Source organism: Trachurus japonicus, chromosome 6, assembly GCF_045865225.1.
Source record: "Trachurus japonicus isolate A0001 chromosome 6, Traja_1.0".
NCBI lineage: Eukaryota > Metazoa > Chordata > Actinopteri > Carangiformes > Carangidae > Trachurus > Trachurus japonicus.
The window spans coordinates 10,372,050-10,390,963 of NC_140912.1; the positions used below are offsets into that span (position 1 = coordinate 10,372,050).

Below are 18,914 nucleotides of genomic sequence, written 5' to 3' on the forward strand. Positions count from 1 at the left end.
CATGTGGATGTTTGAATAAATGCTGCTGTGCTTTTCATGCAAAACTGAGATTGAAGTCCTTTCTTTATCTTAGAAACAGTAGGCATGTTGGCAAAACAATCTCATCAGAAGGAAATGGAAATCTTAGCACTCACAACTGTAACTGGGCAAATTCCATCAAAGGAGTAAGATTGAAAAGCTTCTAAATAAACCTTGTGGTTAAATTGTTTTGTTGAATATAAATGGAAAACAAGTCCAAACTTGTAATAAACCAAAATTATTCTTTAAATTCTGTGATAAATCCTTCGAGCAATCATGTTCTCAACAAAGCAGCTCCACTTTCGCACAGGCTCCCAATCACAGAGCTGCATTAATAATCACATACAGCACAAGGTGCTTCTGCTGCAGCAAATTATAAGGTACAATGAAAGAATCATGAATTCTGTGCTGCACTGCTCATGCAAAAGCATTAACACACTTTTGGTTTATTTCTATGAAGTTGTTATTTGCACTGGGGCCTCCATTATATGTGGGTATCTCTTTCATCTGAGGCTCCCACAACAACACAAACATTCACAAGCTTTATCCTCAAGGCTTTGTTTTGATCTTTGAATTGCGCTTGAAACCCCGGCCTGTAACACAAAGTAGGTTACACAGTTATTTTTGCTGTTTTTCTTCTTCCTTTTCGTTGAACTTTAGCTGAGTGTATGAAGGTTTAGATCTGTGTGTGTGTGTGTGCGAGTTCAGCATGGAGTCAGCACTAAGTGATAAAACAGCTTTTGGGTCCCCTACACGGGGGAACTTGCTGTATTCAAACTAACATATGGCCTTGCAACAGGGTGTGAGTGATCGGTCATTAGACAAATGGCTGGCCGAGCCGTCCCCTTGTCGCAAAGTGCTTGGCTCTGCTTCCCCTTTGTTTTCTAACAGGAACTGGTGCTAAGTGGAGATTCCAAACACGGCTCTGCAGACAAAGGCAACTCTCACCCCACATCCGGGTTGCCGTGGAGACTAGTGTCCTTATTGGAGAGCTGGAAAGTTTCCAGCATGTACTAAAATCAAACCCAGTGGATTTCACAATTTTTTTTATCGGAGCCATAAGAAAGTATCAATTTCGATCCATTGTTTCATTCACACACACACACCACACACAAACTCACTGTGTGTGGGCTGTTGTGTTCTCTATGTTCCTTTTGTGTTTAGTCCCCTGAGGCTAAAAGTGTTGCCTTTCCTTGAATCTCCCGATGTTTACTTCTTCCGAGGCCATCTGTGATGTAAACTCTCTTTATATGGAGATTTGCCAAAGACAGCAGCCTCGGCCTGAACAGTATTTAAAACAAGGTCCGGAGAGAACTTGAACATTTTTAATTGTCTCTTGCCTCAGGGTCAAAAACTGGTGGAGAGCCTGGGTGGTGAGATTATTGATTGGATTTTTCAAACTTTTTGTCAAGAAAGGAACTGATATCGATTCCACTCTTCATAACTCTGACAAAGCAAGAGGATTTTGTCCAAGATCATGGGACTGTGCAGAAAATACAGAGAGGGAGTTAGACAAGAAGTCAGAACTAGGAGTAGAAGTGTAGTAAATAATCCCCCCTTATGTTTGTCACAGTAATTATTGAGCATGTAGTTGAATTGAGTTGTAACTCATTTTTGTGGAAAGCCCCAAAGGCAGTGTGTCATCCTCCACTGCACTGCGTGGGAAAAGCCCGAGCTTAGTCCTACCAGGCAGCGGCAGTGGTGGTGAAGACGTGTTTATGTGTTCATTGTGTGCTGCTACCACATTCACTCACTACCAGACAACTGGCAGACTAAGAGCTGGAACTCCAGGGGATCAATGCATCATTGACCATGTGCCTGGGCCTGGTATTGATCCAGCACCACACGGCCAGTTTGTATCTTCACTCAGCCAGATAGAGGTGCCGACACAATTAAGTGGGAATCTCTGCTTTGAGAAAGTGAGCATCACACACACACACACACACACACACACAAACACAGTAGTATTCAATAGAAGCCAAAAAAAATAAAAAAAATCTCATCTCAATCACATGTCCTCTGCTTGAATTAACCAACAAGCTCTCAGTGCCCTTCCCCTCCTCCAATCTTTCTTATCTAAGGAGCTGGAGAATCGATTTCACTGTAGGAGTATGAGCAACTGTTAGTACTGAACCAACAGCTGGCTGTGCGCCCAGTTGGGATGTCAAGAATGTGGCCCGCAGTGCTGTTGACAACACATGGTCAGTGTGTTTCTCAGTGTGCATTTGTTCATCCGAGGAGTCGTCTCTAGTTAATCAGCCTGTTGTTCAGGAGTGTGTCAGCTGCCTGGTCAGAGGACTTCTACCCTCAGGGAGTCACACAATCTCATTTCATTTCCAAACTGAATAGGTCAGGAGAGCGCCACTCACAGGCTCCGATAAGAAGTGCTTTGGATTCACAGCACGTATCGCAACAGTGGACTTAAATGATAAATGGCTTTGCAAGTCAGAGCGAATTCATCAGTGGCTGCTTCTTCTTTTTTTGAGTGAACTAAGCATTGCCCATAATGTGCAGGTGCTGATAATGTTCACCAATCCTGTGTGTCTGCTGTGGAAACTCATATTAAACTAAACTTGCCTGAGGGTTAAAAGTGCACCACTGTCTGTCTCCACCTGAGCATCTAACCAGCGTTAGGACCTTTGCAACCAGCCTGGAGGTTTTCTGAACTTCCTAACCCGGCTGAGTTTGGATGCTCTGCTCTCTGTGCGAGCTACACCCACACACACACTGTGAGCTGGGTTGCCTTTGAGCTACTTTCGTACACTTTCTTTCTGTGGTTGTTCCCTATTGTCTTCAAGCTATGCCCTCTAAAGCAGCATACAGTGCTATAGCTGTTTAGCATTCAGTACACTTCAAAGCTCCTCAGTGTGACAGCGTAGCCCAGGGCTCATTCTCTCCTAATTGGAGGTTCATTAAGGGACATGGTGTGCCTCAGGGGAGCCGTGCTCACTGCCAGAGGAGCCTGTCTTTATTCGAATTTTTGGGGTGTTTACTTGCTGCGGCTGATTTAGGAAGTCATAGGAAAATATGAAAATGGGTTTTTAATTGAGATAAAGGCTGATGCGGCATGTGTGTGGTCCCTTAGTGTCATTGTCAGAGGGTATTAGCACACTCCGGAGAGCTTTAGAGTGGTATACAGTGGATGGAAAAACACACCTGCTCCAGCTGTGTCAGAGAAGCAGCGGATGATTTGCGCCGTCCCAAGGGTTCAGTTACAGGTGATCATTTAGAGGGTCAATGACATTTAAAGGGGTCAAGCTGTAACCCTTAAAATCTCAACAGGGTTTCAGTATTAATGATTATTTGATATGCAGTCTCATGCTTAAGTTGAAGTGAACTGGCTGTTTATCCGGGGTGCAGAGGGTGGCGGCAGTCTGGCGACACAGTGTCCTTGTCGTGCTGTTCGATTTGTCCGGGCGGGGGCTAGTGGAGCAGGGGAATATGGGCTCACTTCATTAATCGTGCCAAAAGTGTCAACTTCAAGGAGAACCACCCAAGGGTGTGCTATTTCTATATGGAGCATTCTCAATGTGGGTCTATGTCTTCCTTATCTTTTAATTACAGTGAGTTGACATGACCATCATGGCTGGTTGTGTAGATGCTGGTCAGACAGACCTCTGCTTTTCTGAGTTGAGCATGAAAAAAAGGCCTGTAGCACTGTTTCAGAATTTGTAGTCCTTATACTGAGAAGAATGTAGGTCATGCTTTTGCCCTCATTACAGGGCTCTGGCTTCTGTTGGCACTGCAAAGTTGATTTAGGATCAGTTCTCATTAATCCACTATCAAACTCCGCCATGATGGGCTTCATATCCCAGGCTGGCCGTGGATCGGTCTTCACCAGGAGTAAACAGTGGATTGTGTGGAATTTCATGTCAGTAATGGTGAGACGCTGCAGAAGTATGGAGCTGGTATTTACTGGATACCTCAGGGCAGAGACTGCCACTTAGATTGTCAGATTGAGGACATACATACATTATTTCCTGCTAACAAACAGTGTGTGCAGAGATAGCGGTGCACTATTCCTTGCTGCTATGTGTGTCATGTTTGTTTATAATGAGTGCTTTTTTTGCTAGACTATACAAACACAATACCAGACCACCCCTTATCTTGGCATACTGCTTAGCAAAGCAGCACACCTGAGGAGGATCTGCCTTTAATCTGGAAGTAATTTGTTGGTGCTGTAAGGCTGCAGCTCCTGGGGTGTGAGCCACATTTTCCTTGTCTACATTAAAGTGCTCTGCAGAATATTCAGAGACTTAGTGGTCTGATCTCTACCACGGGGTTGTGATCGATGAGGACCCGCGATCCCACAGGAGTCATGGGAAAGACCAGTTTGTTTACTCTGCATTTTCTCTGGGGTCTCTGTGGCAGTTTGATTTATACGATGCCGATTTTGCACCATAGGCTTGTTATTTGGAGTTCAGCTAGTCCACTTCATTCATAAGCATCCAATGCATTTTAATGCAAGAAAGAAAATTGGCTCCAGATCTGATAGTTGGTTTGACCCTGAGATGAGAGTGAAGAGCAGAAGGGTGAAAGCTGGAAGAGAAATCAGACATTTGGTCTTGGAGAATGAGATGGGAGCTGAGCCCTGAGTGTTTTTCCAGCCGACCCCTTCCTCCCCCCTCCGCGTTCCACCTTTTCATCCCCAGCTGCAATAAATACAGTTTGCAGTCTTCATGGGGGCCCGGGACGAATAGTGGAGAGCAGGAGTGATGAGAAAGGGCCCTTTCTGATGCTTCTCTCAGAGACTGTAATGTATGCAAATCTCAATTAAGACCTCCTGTGCCATCATTAGGCCTTTCAGTGGGACTTAGGAAAGGGGGGGGGGGTAATTAAAACCCATCTTGGGCAGTGAGGCTGTTGGTTGCTCTCAGAGTACCACTAGGATGGTGATCAATACCTAAGCATATCAAGGAGGCGTTTAACCATAGCTCTAAATCAATTTCCCTGGGTCTGGGGAAGGAAAGGAGGAGAGAGAGGAAAATAATAAGCCCTCAGGCGGGTGAGGGGAGGAAATGTTCTCATTGTACGTTAACTCGCTCCCACAGCAGACAAAGACTGCCTTCACATCTTTAGTATTGTTCAATTTTATTGTCACGGCAACTTACACATGCCTACACAGAGACTGAAAAAAAAGAAACACATTGAAAATAAGAGCAGACAAACCCTGCAACCATACTGCAATAAAAATAGAACCGACTGTAAAGATATGGGGTATGGCTTATAGCTTTCTTACTGACGCTCTTTTCTATTTCTTTGTAAAATACGCAACGACCACTTGAGTGGTTCGGTGAGGTTAAGGCTTATTGCACCTGAAAGTGTGAATTTCTGAATCAGTTGTGTGCAGCCGGGGTGAAAGGGTCATGGCTGAATCCCACTTGAGTGACAGCAGAGCCCCTTCAAAGACAGACAGGAATCAAAGCTGGCGTCGATCATAACCCAGGCTTCACCACTGCCTCAGAGAAGCAGACAGATCACCCAGAGGAGTCCTCTGACAGTGCATCAGCCAGTGGAAAGACTGCCTGAAGATTATGAGATTACGTCTGACGGACGTGCTGTAAAGTTCTGCCAAAAAAAGGAAGCCATTAAAATGTTGTTTTTGTCAGTTTTGGTGTTGCCCGTGTGTACTTTCCTACTGTAGTTGTGTAAATATATTTATGATTCTTCAGAGAAATCACTTTTTAATCCGCTTGTAACCCATCCTCAATCCTGACTATCACTATGGGAGAGTAAATTAATAATCATAACTACAAAGCAAAGAGTGCCGGTTCATTTCTGCCAAATAATTAATTTTCTCCCTTCACAGAGACTGCAATTATAGCTGCCCCACAGATTGTTTCCACCACAGTTTTTGCAGAATGTGTAGAGATGAATCCTTAGATGATTTCTATCCTCCCTCTTGGGGGGAAACTTGTTCATTTTCAGCCTGGTGGGCAAAACAAATGCTTCAATGAAGCCTTTGTGGTGCAGATATACTATATAGGTGTACGGGGTCATGGATACGGAGACACCCATGTTGTATCCTAATGCAGGAGAGGTGTTCTTCATTAACCAGGAGTGCTTCCAGGGCAGGCCTTCATCAGGGAAAGTGTGTTTGTGTCAGATAGAGGTCTGTCTGAGGGGAGCACAGGCCTCCCGCTCCTCATTACATTAAGAGGAAGCTCCATAGTAAAGGCTATATGTTGTCAGTTAATGTGCATAGAGTCCAAGTCAGGACTCATATCCTTAAAAAGCTCTGAGATAGACAGCCCCTTGAGGCACACTGAACCCAGGCACCCCATCTGTCCGGAGACAGGAACCGCTGATAGGGAATCAGGCTGAATCTGACTGTTGAAAGCACATTTTAAAATTATATAAATTGTCACGGTGTGTGGTAAGATGAGTTGTGTCAGGTGCGGCTGTGTGGCCCAGACTTGTATGGTTTCTTAGGGATTGTTAAGGAACTATGGCTGGTACAGTGCGCCTGAGGAGATAATTCAGGGATTTTTTTTTGTTGGAACTGACAGTGCAATGTGTGAGTGTGTGTGTCGTATGTCTGAGTGGCAGAACTCATTAACAATGTGAACAGGTTTTTCACTGAGTATTATTTTCTTGGCAGTTTCATCCAAGTGCCTATTCAGATTGCAGGAGGATGGGAATACTGTGAGCATCTTGCAGGATTCATTAAGTGCCATATTTTATGTTGTTTTCTCTCAGGGGCAGGGAGAGGCTTCAGCACGGGGGACAACCATGGAGGGGGACTGTCTCAGCTGCATCAAGTACCTCATGTTTGTCTTCAATTTCCTCATCTTTGTAAGTATTTTTCATCTCTCCCTCAAAGACACTTCATTTAGCCGTCTCCGAGGTTAGTGTCAATCTAACGATTTAAGATGGTCTTCTGGCTGCCCCCTGCGCGACTGACTAATGGAGCCACATTTGCATTTCATTAGACGGAGGCAATCTTGATTCTAACAAATTCTCTTTTGATTAGATTTTAGTGTGCTGACACACATCTGAGGCACACTGTGCGATGTGGAGTTTGTGACTGGCACCTGACTTTATCAGTCTTGATCAGACAATCAAGGGTAATCCTGTTAGTCTGAGCCTGAAAGGGGGGGAGGGTCAGAGTAAGAAGGTTTGTCTGTTTTCCTGCTTTATTAAGCGCAACCAAACCATTTAGAGACTCTACGCAGACATGGGTGTTCAAGGCCGAGGTAATAATGCAACCAGCAGAGCAAAGAGTGAACTTGGCTCTTTGCATCACTCCGTCACAGCCACTGTCTTATGTTCTTTTTGTCTTTCTTTGGCAATTATACATCACAGCATTTGAAAATGGCTACCTCCTCTCTCCTCATACCACAACCTCTGCCTCTGAGATGACACGGTGATCATTTGCAAAAGGCCAGCTCTCTCCCTGTGCCAGTGGGGGTTGTGCTAGAAGTTACTTCAATACCTTCTTTTCTTAATCACATGAGTCATCATACAGCGGCTGCAGATAGGGTTTTAGTGGAAGGGAGGATGGGGACTGCAGTGTGCATTTCTTAAAGCAGGATGGGGGGTTAGGTGAAGCAGGGTACTGTAGATATCGCCACCCACCCGCCCCACTGAGGCATTGTGGCTCTGTAGATCCTCAGCCTTTTATCTCTGCCTCAGCTCTCACCCCAGTCTTTCAGAGATTCACATCACCAGCATTATGTCCTTTTAAAAAACAGAAATTTACTATCCATTATATGACATCTTGTTGAATGTTTCGTGTGCCACTGGGGACACTGAGCTGTCCTCTGAGTTCTAATTAATTTTTAAGATGCAGCCAATTTCTGTTTTGTCTAACTGGTATCTTCTTTCCCTTTTCTTCATCAGCTGGGGGGCTCCTTCCTCCTGGGAGTGGGGGTGTGGGTACTGGTGGACCCCACAGGGTTTAGGGAAATTGTAGCAGCCAACCCTCTGTTATTCACCGGCGTCTACATCATCCTTGGCATGGGCGGCATGCTCTTTCTCCTGGGCTTCCTGGGCTGCTGTGGAGCCATTCGTGAAAACAAGTGTCTGCTCCTCTTTGTGAGTTGGCCAACAAATTTAAAATGTAGTTCTGTTACTGATCTTGTTTGTGTGCATGTGTGTTGATTATTCTCTCTGTCAGTTTTTGGACTGTCATGCTTGAAACAGAAAGCCTAAGGAGCAAAATGCCCTTCTATTTGCCTCCATGCCTCAAGCCTCATGCATAGTTAATACTGAGTGAAGCAGGCACAGCCAAAATGTGATTTTAAGTGACTGACATGCACTTTTTCTGATACTTGTACTACTGTCTCTCATTCGTTGCCTTTTTTCTTTTGTTGCAGTTCTTCATGCTCATCCTCCTCATCTTCTTAGCAGAACTGGCTGCTGCCATCCTGGCCTTCATATTCCGGGAACATGTAAGTGTTTTCTCCACCTTTGATCACCAGTGCTAACCAGGGCTGAGTGTTAAAATTTCATACTAAAGTCTGTCCACAGCGCAGAGTATCAAAGTACTAAAATCTCGCATTTATTGCCTGCTTGGATTAATACAACTTTTCCTCGACCAGACACGTTCTGATTAAAGGCATAATCTTGTTTATTTAGACATCATTATTTTATGACGGTGCTTCAACAACTTGCAGATTGCTCGACAGATTCTTCGTGGTATTCCACTGCGTGGTTTGGAAACCTGCTCAAAATCAATGTAGCAGAACTGGAGATGTCATCATTTCTGTTCCCCTCCCAAACCATGTTATTTACATTATCCAACAGCATTATACATTTTTTTCCACACCTGCAGTAGCACTCTTCAAAACCTGAAAACAGTCTTTGATGTGTAAACAGCGCCATTATAATGACACTCAGCCTTTGTGCCCATGATGCTGAGAAACACACACCATCTGTGTGGTGACACTAACCTGTCCTCTCTCTGGCTGTTGCTCTAGTTGACCAGGGAGTACTTCACCAAGGAGCTGAAGAGACATTATCAAGGCTACAACAACACTGACGTCTTCACCTCCACATGGAACGCCATCATGACTACAGTAAGGCCACAGCGCTCATAGCAGACAGCTCACATACTGTAGCTTCTACCAACTCATCAAGTCCCGTTGCAGCCTGGCGTCCGGGGATATATTTTATAGATAAAATCCCAGACATTTAGGTCAATCTTCATGCTGGATTGTTGCACACATGCAGTGGAACACAGGCCAGTGCACAAATAGGCACTCAGCAATAAGGGGTCCTCCTGCTATTCTCTCCTCTCTTCCCTTCAGTTTGACTGCTGTGGGGTGAACAGCCCAGAGGATTTTAAGGACAGTCTGTTCAGGCTGATCAACCCAAATCATATGGTGCCAGAAGCCTGCTGCCAGCACGCCAGTCAGGCTGGGGAGTTGGCCCATATCAGCCAGGAGCAGTGCCTATCAGGCAGTATGATGTTCCGCAATAACAAGGTAACTTCTGACATCCACTGACACCATCTCTCTCTCTGTCTCTCCCACTCTTCTTCCTCTTTCCAAACCACTTCCAGGCTTAATTAGAGCAGGAGACAGTTGAGGCATGACATCCAGGGACTAGCTGACTCCTCCATAGCTGATTAGTGCTTTTTTCATGTTTTGGGTGTCATGAGAGACAATCTTACTATGTGATATAATGTGAAGACACTAGTGTATGCCTCTATGTGTGTGGGTATAAATGTGTAAATTGTGGAGCATAAATGTGTGCAAAAATACAAGTATTACGTATTTGAATACGTGTCAATTAGGTGTGCTTCACAGCCACATCCCTGCCTCCATGGGTGTATAGAAAGCCTTGCAGTGAAATGTAATTACTGTGAAAACTGATATGACAGGATTTTTACTGCACTCTCCACCTGTTGTTTTTCAAGCCACTAGAACAATGCAAGATATCCACAATGTGTGTCTCTGTCTGTTCATTCACACAAAGAAGCCTCATTAAAAGGCTGTGCGGCTTGAGGCCCCTTTTTCCACACACTGAGCCAGGCCTTTGTTCAACGCCTCACTCAATTAAAGCTGTGATGTTACTTTAATTGTCCTTTTAATTCTGCAAGTTTACAGCCCATTGATTCTCAGCTCAATGCCATGTTGTTGTGTGTCCACAGGGCTGTTATTCTGCGGTAGTTGACTACTTTGAACTGTACATTTACGTGGCTGGAGCACTCGCCATTGTGGTGTTGACCATTGAGGTATGAAAGCTTTTCATGTTAGTCAAACCATCACATATGCTGCCTTTGATTTGCCTCTGCAGCAAAGATATTGTCCATTTCACTTTCAAGTGAGGAATTCTGCATTAAGCTGCAGATATTTCCCTGACTATGTGGTAGTCTGTGTTTTTTTGAAAGCACTTTGTATGACAAGATCGCCATCTAGTGGTGAGACTTGGTTTTACAGCAAAAAAAATGGCTGAGCTGCTTTGCCCAGCAGTCAATGATGCAGAATTGCACACACAATCATTTCCTTAAAAAATACATGAAAACCATTTATCATTGTTTTGAAGTAGCTTTTGTTTGCTTTTTTTTTTTTTTTTTAACAAACTGTGTGGCAAAAAACTAAACTGCTTTTGTTCTCACCTCCACAGACAGGATTGAACTGAGCCATTCACTGTTTTTTTTCTGCAGTATTTTTCCTTTCAGATGTAGATGCAGGATAGGGCAGAAAATTGAAGCGTAAATCACGGTGGTTAGGTGTGTTGAGAATTGTTGTAATGAGCTTTGAGTCTGCTGCTGTAGTGTTCGATCCACTTTCATGTGAAAACTATCTGCCTCCTCTTCTGTGTGCTAACAATTTTGTTTTTCTTTTTTTTTCATCAGCTCTTTGCCATGGTCTTTGCAATGTGTCTCTTCAGGGGAATCCAGTAGAGCTGCTCCATCTGTGAACTTCTTTTTAAAAAAAGGGATTTCAGGAGATAAGACAAAAAATGGACACTTGTAAATTTGTTGACCTTTTTTTCTATTGGCTAATAGGTAAAAACAAACTCTTGTACTTCACAGCTGGACTTTTGAGGTACTGGGTGGCAAAAAACACACACAAACACACACACATTTTGACATACATACATACATACATACATACATACATACATACATACACACAAACCGAGAATAGAGAAAATGCGGAATCAGAGACCAAACTGATGTAAAAAAAGAGCTGTGTGTAGTCGAAACAGAAATTTGTGGACCAGGTCTAGCACAGACTGGGTGTAAAGTGGACCGGGCATGAGGACCAGGTGAAGCCTGAGCAGAAGGCACTGCACTGACTTTTGGATGAAGAATATTTATATTAAGTAAAGTTGGCTTAATTGTAAAAAAAATGTGTTTTATGTACACTTTGGCTGTCACCTTTTTCCCATACTTACTGTATAGTGTAACACGACCCCTCCGCCCACATGCCTTTTTTTTTTTTTTTTTTACAGCCACTCTTCTTTAATGCTGTATTATATAAGCTCTGTGTGTGTGTGTGTGTGTGTGTGTGTGTGTGTGTGTGTGTGTGTGTGTGTGTGTGTGTGTGTGTGTGTGTGTGTGTGTGTGTGTGTGTGTGTGTGTGTGTGTGTGTGTGTGTGTGTGTGCGTGTGAGTGTGTGAGTAGATACTGAATACTCTTCCTGAATGTGTTTGAACTAGTTTGTGAGCATGTGAGCTTGTGGTTCTTCATGACTCCATCCAAGCTTGAAAGGTGACTTCTGATACTTTTTCAAATCGTATGGTGATGTTTATTGCATTAGTGGCTATATGTGGTTTTAGGTGGTGAAATGTATCTGTATGCATTTGTATTAGATTCTTGAAAAGTCAGTGACATAAATGGCATTCTAAATGACTGTCCTTGTGTTTTTTCTTATACAGGTTGCACATTTCATTTACAGATAGATATTAGATATTTACAGTTTGATAAGAAAAACATATTGCTTAATGATCTGATTTTTCTTTTTTTTTTCATCTGGCCTCATTATAAGATACATTTTCTCATTAAACTGTACAGTAAAACAAAGATATTTGTCAGAAATTATACATTTTCTGCATGGGTTATCAGTTTCTTTCACTATCAAATTATTCTTCTCTGCTACGCATTTTTGACATTTGAGGTATTAAAACATGAATTATGGTTTCATTTTATTGATGAGCCAAATAATAAAATGCAGACAGGATTCACATTTGGCTGTAAGTGTTGTTGTGGTAACCAGATTGATTTCACCTTGAGTGCATTAGTGCATTGATTTTTTTTTTCCTGCAGGAAAATCCATATTGAGTGTATACAACATACAGTAAGAATAAAAAGGTAAGGTGGTATACAAGTAGATAGTTTAAAAACTGTATTTGGACATCCAGTCATTGGAACACCTGGAACAAATAGAGATTGGACACAGCAACAAAAGATAATTAAGCAAACAATAACCATTGTGGATAGCAATAACAGTGTTAACAGCCTGTTACAAGTATGAAATGAATGCCACCATTTGTGAAATTTATTTGAATATTTCCATACTGAGAAAAGATAAGATACAAACATTTACACCTTGAGATGTTATGTTGATAATAAAGCCTAATTAAAACCGTTTATGTATCCACTTGAATTAAAAACCCTCTTGCATTTCAGTATCAGTGGACAAAAACACCTTTTATCAGGGCTTTTATTGCTGTGCTGCTAGGGTTAGGGACCTCTAAATCTAATTGAGAACTGAGAGAAAGTAGACTTGAAAAAAGTAGGATGAAGATTATTTGCTGACCTAGTGTTGAAATTATGAATCTGGGAATTGAACTGAAATACAGTTTGGAAACAAATTGGAAGTAACTTGTGAATAGATTGATAAACAAAAATACATATTTGAAAAGTATTTACAGCAAAAATAGGAAGAATATTCAGGGATTTAAACAGAGGTGTGGATCTAGTAAGTCTGTAAGAAGATGTTATCATTTTGATGAATCGTTTTTGTAAGGTCATTACACAGTTTGTCTGTCAGGCCTCACCTCAATTGATGTTTTCATGGACTGAAGCACTATGTGCACTTACTGAGGGCAACAAATCAGGCATGTGGTAATTGTAATGATAATGTGTGTGTGTGTGTGTGTGTGTGTGTGTGTGTGTGTGTGTGTGTTTTTGGACTAGACCTTGCAGTGTGTAGGCCTTGCTATACTTTTGTGCCAGTGAGATGGGATGTAACTTTTAGCTACTGTTGTAATGGGTAGCCTATACTTTATTTATTAGCCAACCCAACTAATTTTACCACCAGCTGCCACTGATAAAGCCAGTTTAATATGATATGATTTATATGAAATAGAGTCTGTACAAACAGTGAAAATGTTAGGCAGAGTCACTTTAGGCAGTTGGAAGCTTTGTTGAACATTAACAGGAATTCATTTGGAATATAAAAGCTCATCATGCTTGTTTTCAGTGTCAATATGAGGCCATTGTTCAAACACAACTGTTAAAGTTTTCATATATTTTCCTTTGAGGATATTCACTTCACAGGTTGTGATGCGAGTGGTTTGTTTTATCTCACATCAAGCACCGCTCATGTAAATATTGAGTTAAGAAACAAACCAGGCAAGGATCATGGGTTAAAACTTTATTGAGCTCCACCAAAATATATAAACAACTGACATAAAACTCCCAAAGTTTGAGAAGACAAAATATGTATATCAAATACCATCATAACCAAACCAAAAATAAAATATTTTTTGAGTAAGCAACAAAACAGCACGTTGATTATTAAAGCAGTCACTTCTTTCTCTACTTCTAGATGTCTAAAGTGCTGTTAACCAGTCTGATAATAATTGTAATTCTACATTTAATAATTTTACATTTGTCATGTGCACTTCAATAAAGCCAGAGAGCAGTGTTTATATAGTACAAGCTTGATGCAGTTCAGAAACATACAGCAGAAATATAACATCTGTCACCACTGGTTCTGGGAGGGTTTGACCTTTTTCTATGAAACACAGATGAAATTATACATGTCAATCTCACTTCTTTTGAACCACTTGTGATTTCCTCCTTTCTCCATGGCAGCACGGTGATAACACTCATCAGGATCCATCCTATGGGCCAAGTTGTGGTAGCAGACGGGTTCATCATTGACCCAGAACCACAAATCCAGAATGCAGGAGTAGCGCAGTCCCAGCCAGACGTAAGGAGTAGAGGCCTTCTTGGCTCTCTGTTCAGCCAGTCTCTGCTGCTCAGGGTTGGTGATGGAGACCAGGTCATGGTGGTGCTCTCTGCAGTAATCCACAGCCTGGTCCCAGGTCAGGTTTTGTTGGATCAGGATCATGTTTTATGCCACAAGCAAACACAGGAAGTTCAGTTACATTTTGAGAACAGTGTGCTACAGAAACAACCGTCAGATGTTAAAGGGCCCATATTATGCAAAATACACTTTCTACTGGTTTTCTAGCGGCCCTATGTGTTCCCGTGGCCTTTCTATGACGCCTGGAGGTGAAAAAGGTCTGTTCACTCTCTTAATTGATTGCTACACTTTTTTGAGATTGTATCTCCAAACGGGCGAATTGGAAGTGCTGTGCAGCTTGACGTCACAAAGCACTAAACTCAAGTGACTCCACCTCCCGGTACTTCCTTGTACTCCCCCTGGGTCAGTCTGGAAAAACGTGAGCTCCGCCTGGTGAGACATTTCCGTATAGCGACAGTCAAGCACCCCCCCCCCACACACACACACACACACACACACACACACAGACTCTCTCCCCCCCCCCCCCCCCCGTCCGTCCGTCATTTGACATGAAGCGGTGCAGGAGGAGCGGCCGGTACCGCGGCCGCCAGATGATCGTTTTGAATCATTGACTGAAAAACAGCCGCAAAAAAAAACAAAAACAAAAAACAAAATGAAATCGCGGACTGAAGAATATTGGAACGGTACCGCTTCTCACAGCGCAGCGGTCCTCATCACGGAATGAGAGACATGAACGAGGAAGTCTCCTCTCCCGGCGCAAAACCACGTCAATATTCTCCGGTAGCTTCTCATCAGTCGCTCCGTGCACAGTTTGTGCTGCGCCTCAGTTTCACTTGTTTTTTTATTTGACAGTTTCACACAGACAGAACCTTCTGATGGCTGTAGGAGTCCATATATCTCCTTCTGCCACAGTAAAAAAGGAACATTTACATTTTTTCAGACAAGATGAGAGTCTCAGAAACTTTTTTTTTTTTTTTTTTGGAAACCAATCTTTATTCCCAATGTCAACATTAGCACATGTACCTGTAGTGAAAACCACACCCTCCCCCCGTGACAGGTGTGGAGTGGACGTGGTTTACACATCTTATTTACATCTCAAGGTGCAGACACAGAAATGGCTTGTTCGCAGGAGTGGTCTGGAGAGACACTTTTAGATTGCTGAGATGTACAGTAGAGCTGCAGATTGATTTGGGGACAATACACTAGGAATACAATATGGTTGGACAACTTAGACTAGGGCTGCACGATTATGGCCAAAATGATAATCACGATTATTTTTGTCGATATTGAAATCACGATTATTAATCACGATTATACATTATGTTAGATAAAACATGTTTTTATTGCACTTTCTATTTGAAACAAACAATAGGCTATGTGAACAAGGCTTTCAGTTCAAAATAAAAATAAATAATAGCCTAAAATAAAATTTACCCAAGACAAAGGGCTAGCGAAAAATAAATGCCATTGCAGAGTGCAGAGGTGTCATTCTGTACAGTAGCGTACAGATACTTGTGTAAAAAACAAAAAATAAAAAATAAATCTGGTAGAAGTAGCTGCTGATTCAACTCCTTTACTCAAATAAAAGTAAGAAAGTACAGGCTCTGAAATGTAATTTCAAAGTAGGCTATAGGTAAAAATTAATTTTTGCCATCAATGATACACAGAGATGTGTGGGCAAGAGTCTGTCTAGCATGGACCAAAGCACAGCACGGGTGGTTCAGCAGCAATTTGGAACGAATTAAAAACATTTAATTAACAGACCAAGTGTTTTCACACAGGCAGCGTCCAGCAGGTCGGCCTAGCTCAACTGTGCTGCCACCAAAACGGCCATAGATCGCCGTTGACTCCCAGTGTCTGAAGGAGGAGCTGCTCCCATCTGACCACAGCCAGTTGTCTCTGAACAAGCCGATCCACCATTTAATGTCTTTATAGTCTTCATGACTTTCGAAATCCTCTAACTGATCTCCACTGACCAGGTCTGTGTGATGACTCTTCAGTAGCTCTGAGCCGCTATCCAGGTTTTATCTTCATTGATGAAATTAATTGTTCCACTGGAGCTCTCTGTGGAGTGAACAGAAACAAGAATCATCAATCAAGATGCTCTGGACCTGAATCCAGGTCCTGTCGAGTATACATAGATAATAAGAATAAGAATGGATGTTTATTTCTTTGTATTTGTCAAGTCTCGTTGCCATGTCATAAGAGATCTGGCATCATAATGAGCATAATGCAAAACAAGAGCCACGTCTGCCCCACTTTGTACAGAAGTCTTTCTTTCCTTGATGGAAACAACAGTTGTTGTTGTTGTGATTTGTCAAATCACAGTGTCAGAGAATTGAGTATTACCTGAATTCTTTTAAATCACAGAGGCCTTTTTTTTTTTTTTTTTTTTTTAAATTCTACCCAAGTCAATGTGGTGAACGTCCACATGTAAAAACACTTATTAGACAGACAGGCTGAAAAGCTGAACACATGTAACAGATTATAGGCTACTGTACATACAAGTATGAATACTATAGCCACACATTCTCACCATCGTAGCAGATAAATCCACGTTTCAGAAAACAAGGAAAATCCAACCACTTCTTGTCTTTGTTCATTACCCCACAGTTCTCAGGACCTCCCATATCATTTGGCTCTCCCTGTTCCCATTTTGCTGTGTTTTCACTGTAGTACCTACACCTCTCCAGGTTGAGACCAGTGCCACTTCCTATCATCTCCTCCGTTGCTGTACAACCCAATCCAGGCTCCAGCTGAACTCCCTGCAGAGTTTTGGAGTCTCTCCATGTCTGTCATGTTGTACACTTTGGCCAGGTCTGTGTACTTCTCTCTACAGTACGACTGAGCTTCATGCCAGGTCTTCCTCTCATCAATAAAGAGGTACTCATAGGGCTGACATGTGGAGAAGGAGCACTGACCTACACACAGAGGAAAAAATATGATTCAGATCACAGCTCACACCCAGCCTCTCCAGTAGCAGTGCCAGTAATCAAAGATGAATGACTTACCCGTGAGAAGGAGCAGAAACAGACCTGGCTGCATCTTCACTCTGTCTGATGAGAAGTGATGCACAGAGTAAGAGGAAGGCCTCACAAGGCGCAGTCCGTCCTGAGGATGGAGACGTGGTTTCAAACTCCTGCAGCACAAAGGCTCAACATTGTACAGTCAGCTGCTTCAGTGCAGGCGTGTAGCTGCACTTTCAAACATTACATCATGATTTCACACGAATCAAGAGAGTGAAAAGATAACGTGATCAAATGCAAAGATACACAAAAATAATTAGATCAAGTCTGGTGAGTGAAGCAGCTAAATTCACCATATTTATTTTTTTCTATGTGAAAAATGTTCCATTCACTTCCTACAAGAGAAATGTTTATTAATATTACGGACGTGTAGCTGAAATTGATGCACTCTAATAATAAAACAGAGTAAACTCTGTAACAATAGACCGAATCGCCTTGTTGTTTACATTCTACTTCCGGGTAGAAAACCAGCACGTAATTTGAATGAGATCAATAGTAACGAACGAGAGTTTAGCTATATATATCATATTTTTCACGCCCTATCACCGTTTAGACAAATCAGAAATTATTGAAGAAACATTAATTTCTGTGTGTGTGTGTTTTGTGTTGCTACGTGTTGGATTTATTCAGTTTGGGGGAATCACGGTGTCTAGAAAGCATCAGTGGCTGCAGCTGACAGGGACAGCTAACGGTAGCTAAGCTAACGGCGGTAGCTAAGCTAACACCAGGACGTCAGCTGTTAAAACCCTCCCGTTGTCAGACACGACATATAACTACTCCAGATAGCTCAATCATGTTGTAACTCAGATATCCGCTGGAGAAAATATTTTTTCATGGACCGTTTATTGAGTCACTGAGTTATTAAAGTTCAACAGGTAACCGTTAGCCCAGCTAATCTCTGATAACTATGACTAATTACAAAAATGTGCACACGTAAATAGTAATGTTTGTCCAATCATTGGTTTTATAGACTTAACAAACATCAGATTAGTCTAAACGGCGATATAGTGACATGAAAAAGTAGATAGTATAGTGAAACTCTCGTCCGTCACTATTGTTCGAATGCTGGTTTTCTACCCGGAAGTAGTTGTAAACAACAAGGCGATTCGTCCTATCCACCTTATTCCTGGGGTTGTTACTGTAGAAACGGTTATGGGTGGAACTTCCGGTCAGCACCGGAAGTAGCAGTGAGCCATTGGCTAACAGTGGTTGCTAGCGGTCTTCATTACTGTTAGCGGGTTATTTGAACGTTTTCACATTGTTTTCTGTTTTCTTAGTTAATTCGGTAGATGAGGTAATTCATGTGGTGATAATAGATCGGTTATTGATCCATGGTGGTGAGCACACGTAATTAAAAAATCAGCTCGAGTGAAGAGAGGGAGTAGCGCTGTTTGGTTGACCCGTCTGCAGCTTCTGGGGGCTGCGGGTGGAGGACTGGACTGTGTTGTACGAGTCAGACCAACAGGTCCGCTTGGACCGTGGCCATTCGGACCAACAGGTCCGCTCGTACAACGTAATCTGGGCAGGAGAGACCGAGAAGTGGACGGGGCTGAACCGGGAGAGAGGCAGCCACTGGGCGTGTGCGTGTGTTGTGACAGGAGTGAGGGGGTGCGCCGCCCGTCACAGAGGAGAAATGCATTGTAATGAATGTAACAGCCCCCCCTCGAGATTATTGTTATTCTGACACATGAGTTAAATA

At 42.5% G+C, this 18,914-nt stretch overlaps 1 protein-coding gene and 1 pseudogene across 2 annotated transcripts in view; one reads left to right on the forward strand and one right to left on the reverse strand.

Moving 5' to 3' along the window:
• tspan18b (tetraspanin 18b) overlaps nucleotides 1-11,825 on the forward strand; it is a 39,254-nt gene extending 27,429 nt beyond the window's left edge. Inside the window, exons 3-10 of one of the 2 annotated variants that reach the window (XM_085778695.1) lie at nucleotides 6,718-6,813; nucleotides 7,861-8,055; nucleotides 8,337-8,411; nucleotides 8,940-9,038; nucleotides 9,270-9,446; nucleotides 10,115-10,198; nucleotides 10,823-11,530; nucleotides 11,597-11,825. In XM_085778695.1, the coding sequence (XP_085634821.1) occupies nucleotides 6,718-6,813; nucleotides 7,861-8,055; nucleotides 8,337-8,411; nucleotides 8,940-9,038; nucleotides 9,270-9,446; nucleotides 10,115-10,198; nucleotides 10,823-10,870 (774 nt within the window). In that variant the 3' untranslated portion in view covers nucleotides 10,871-11,530; nucleotides 11,597-11,825. The remainder of the gene's footprint in view (nucleotides 1-6,717; nucleotides 6,814-7,860; nucleotides 8,056-8,336; nucleotides 8,412-8,939; nucleotides 9,039-9,269; nucleotides 9,447-10,114; nucleotides 10,199-10,822; nucleotides 11,531-11,596) is intronic. The other variant, XM_085778694.1, reaches the window with a different exon arrangement.
• A 2,109-nt stretch (nucleotides 11,826-13,934) lies between these two features.
• Nucleotides 13,935-17,321, reverse strand: LOC146985582 (C-type mannose receptor 2-like; annotated as a pseudogene).
• Nucleotides 17,322-18,914: the final 1,593 nt, after the last annotated feature.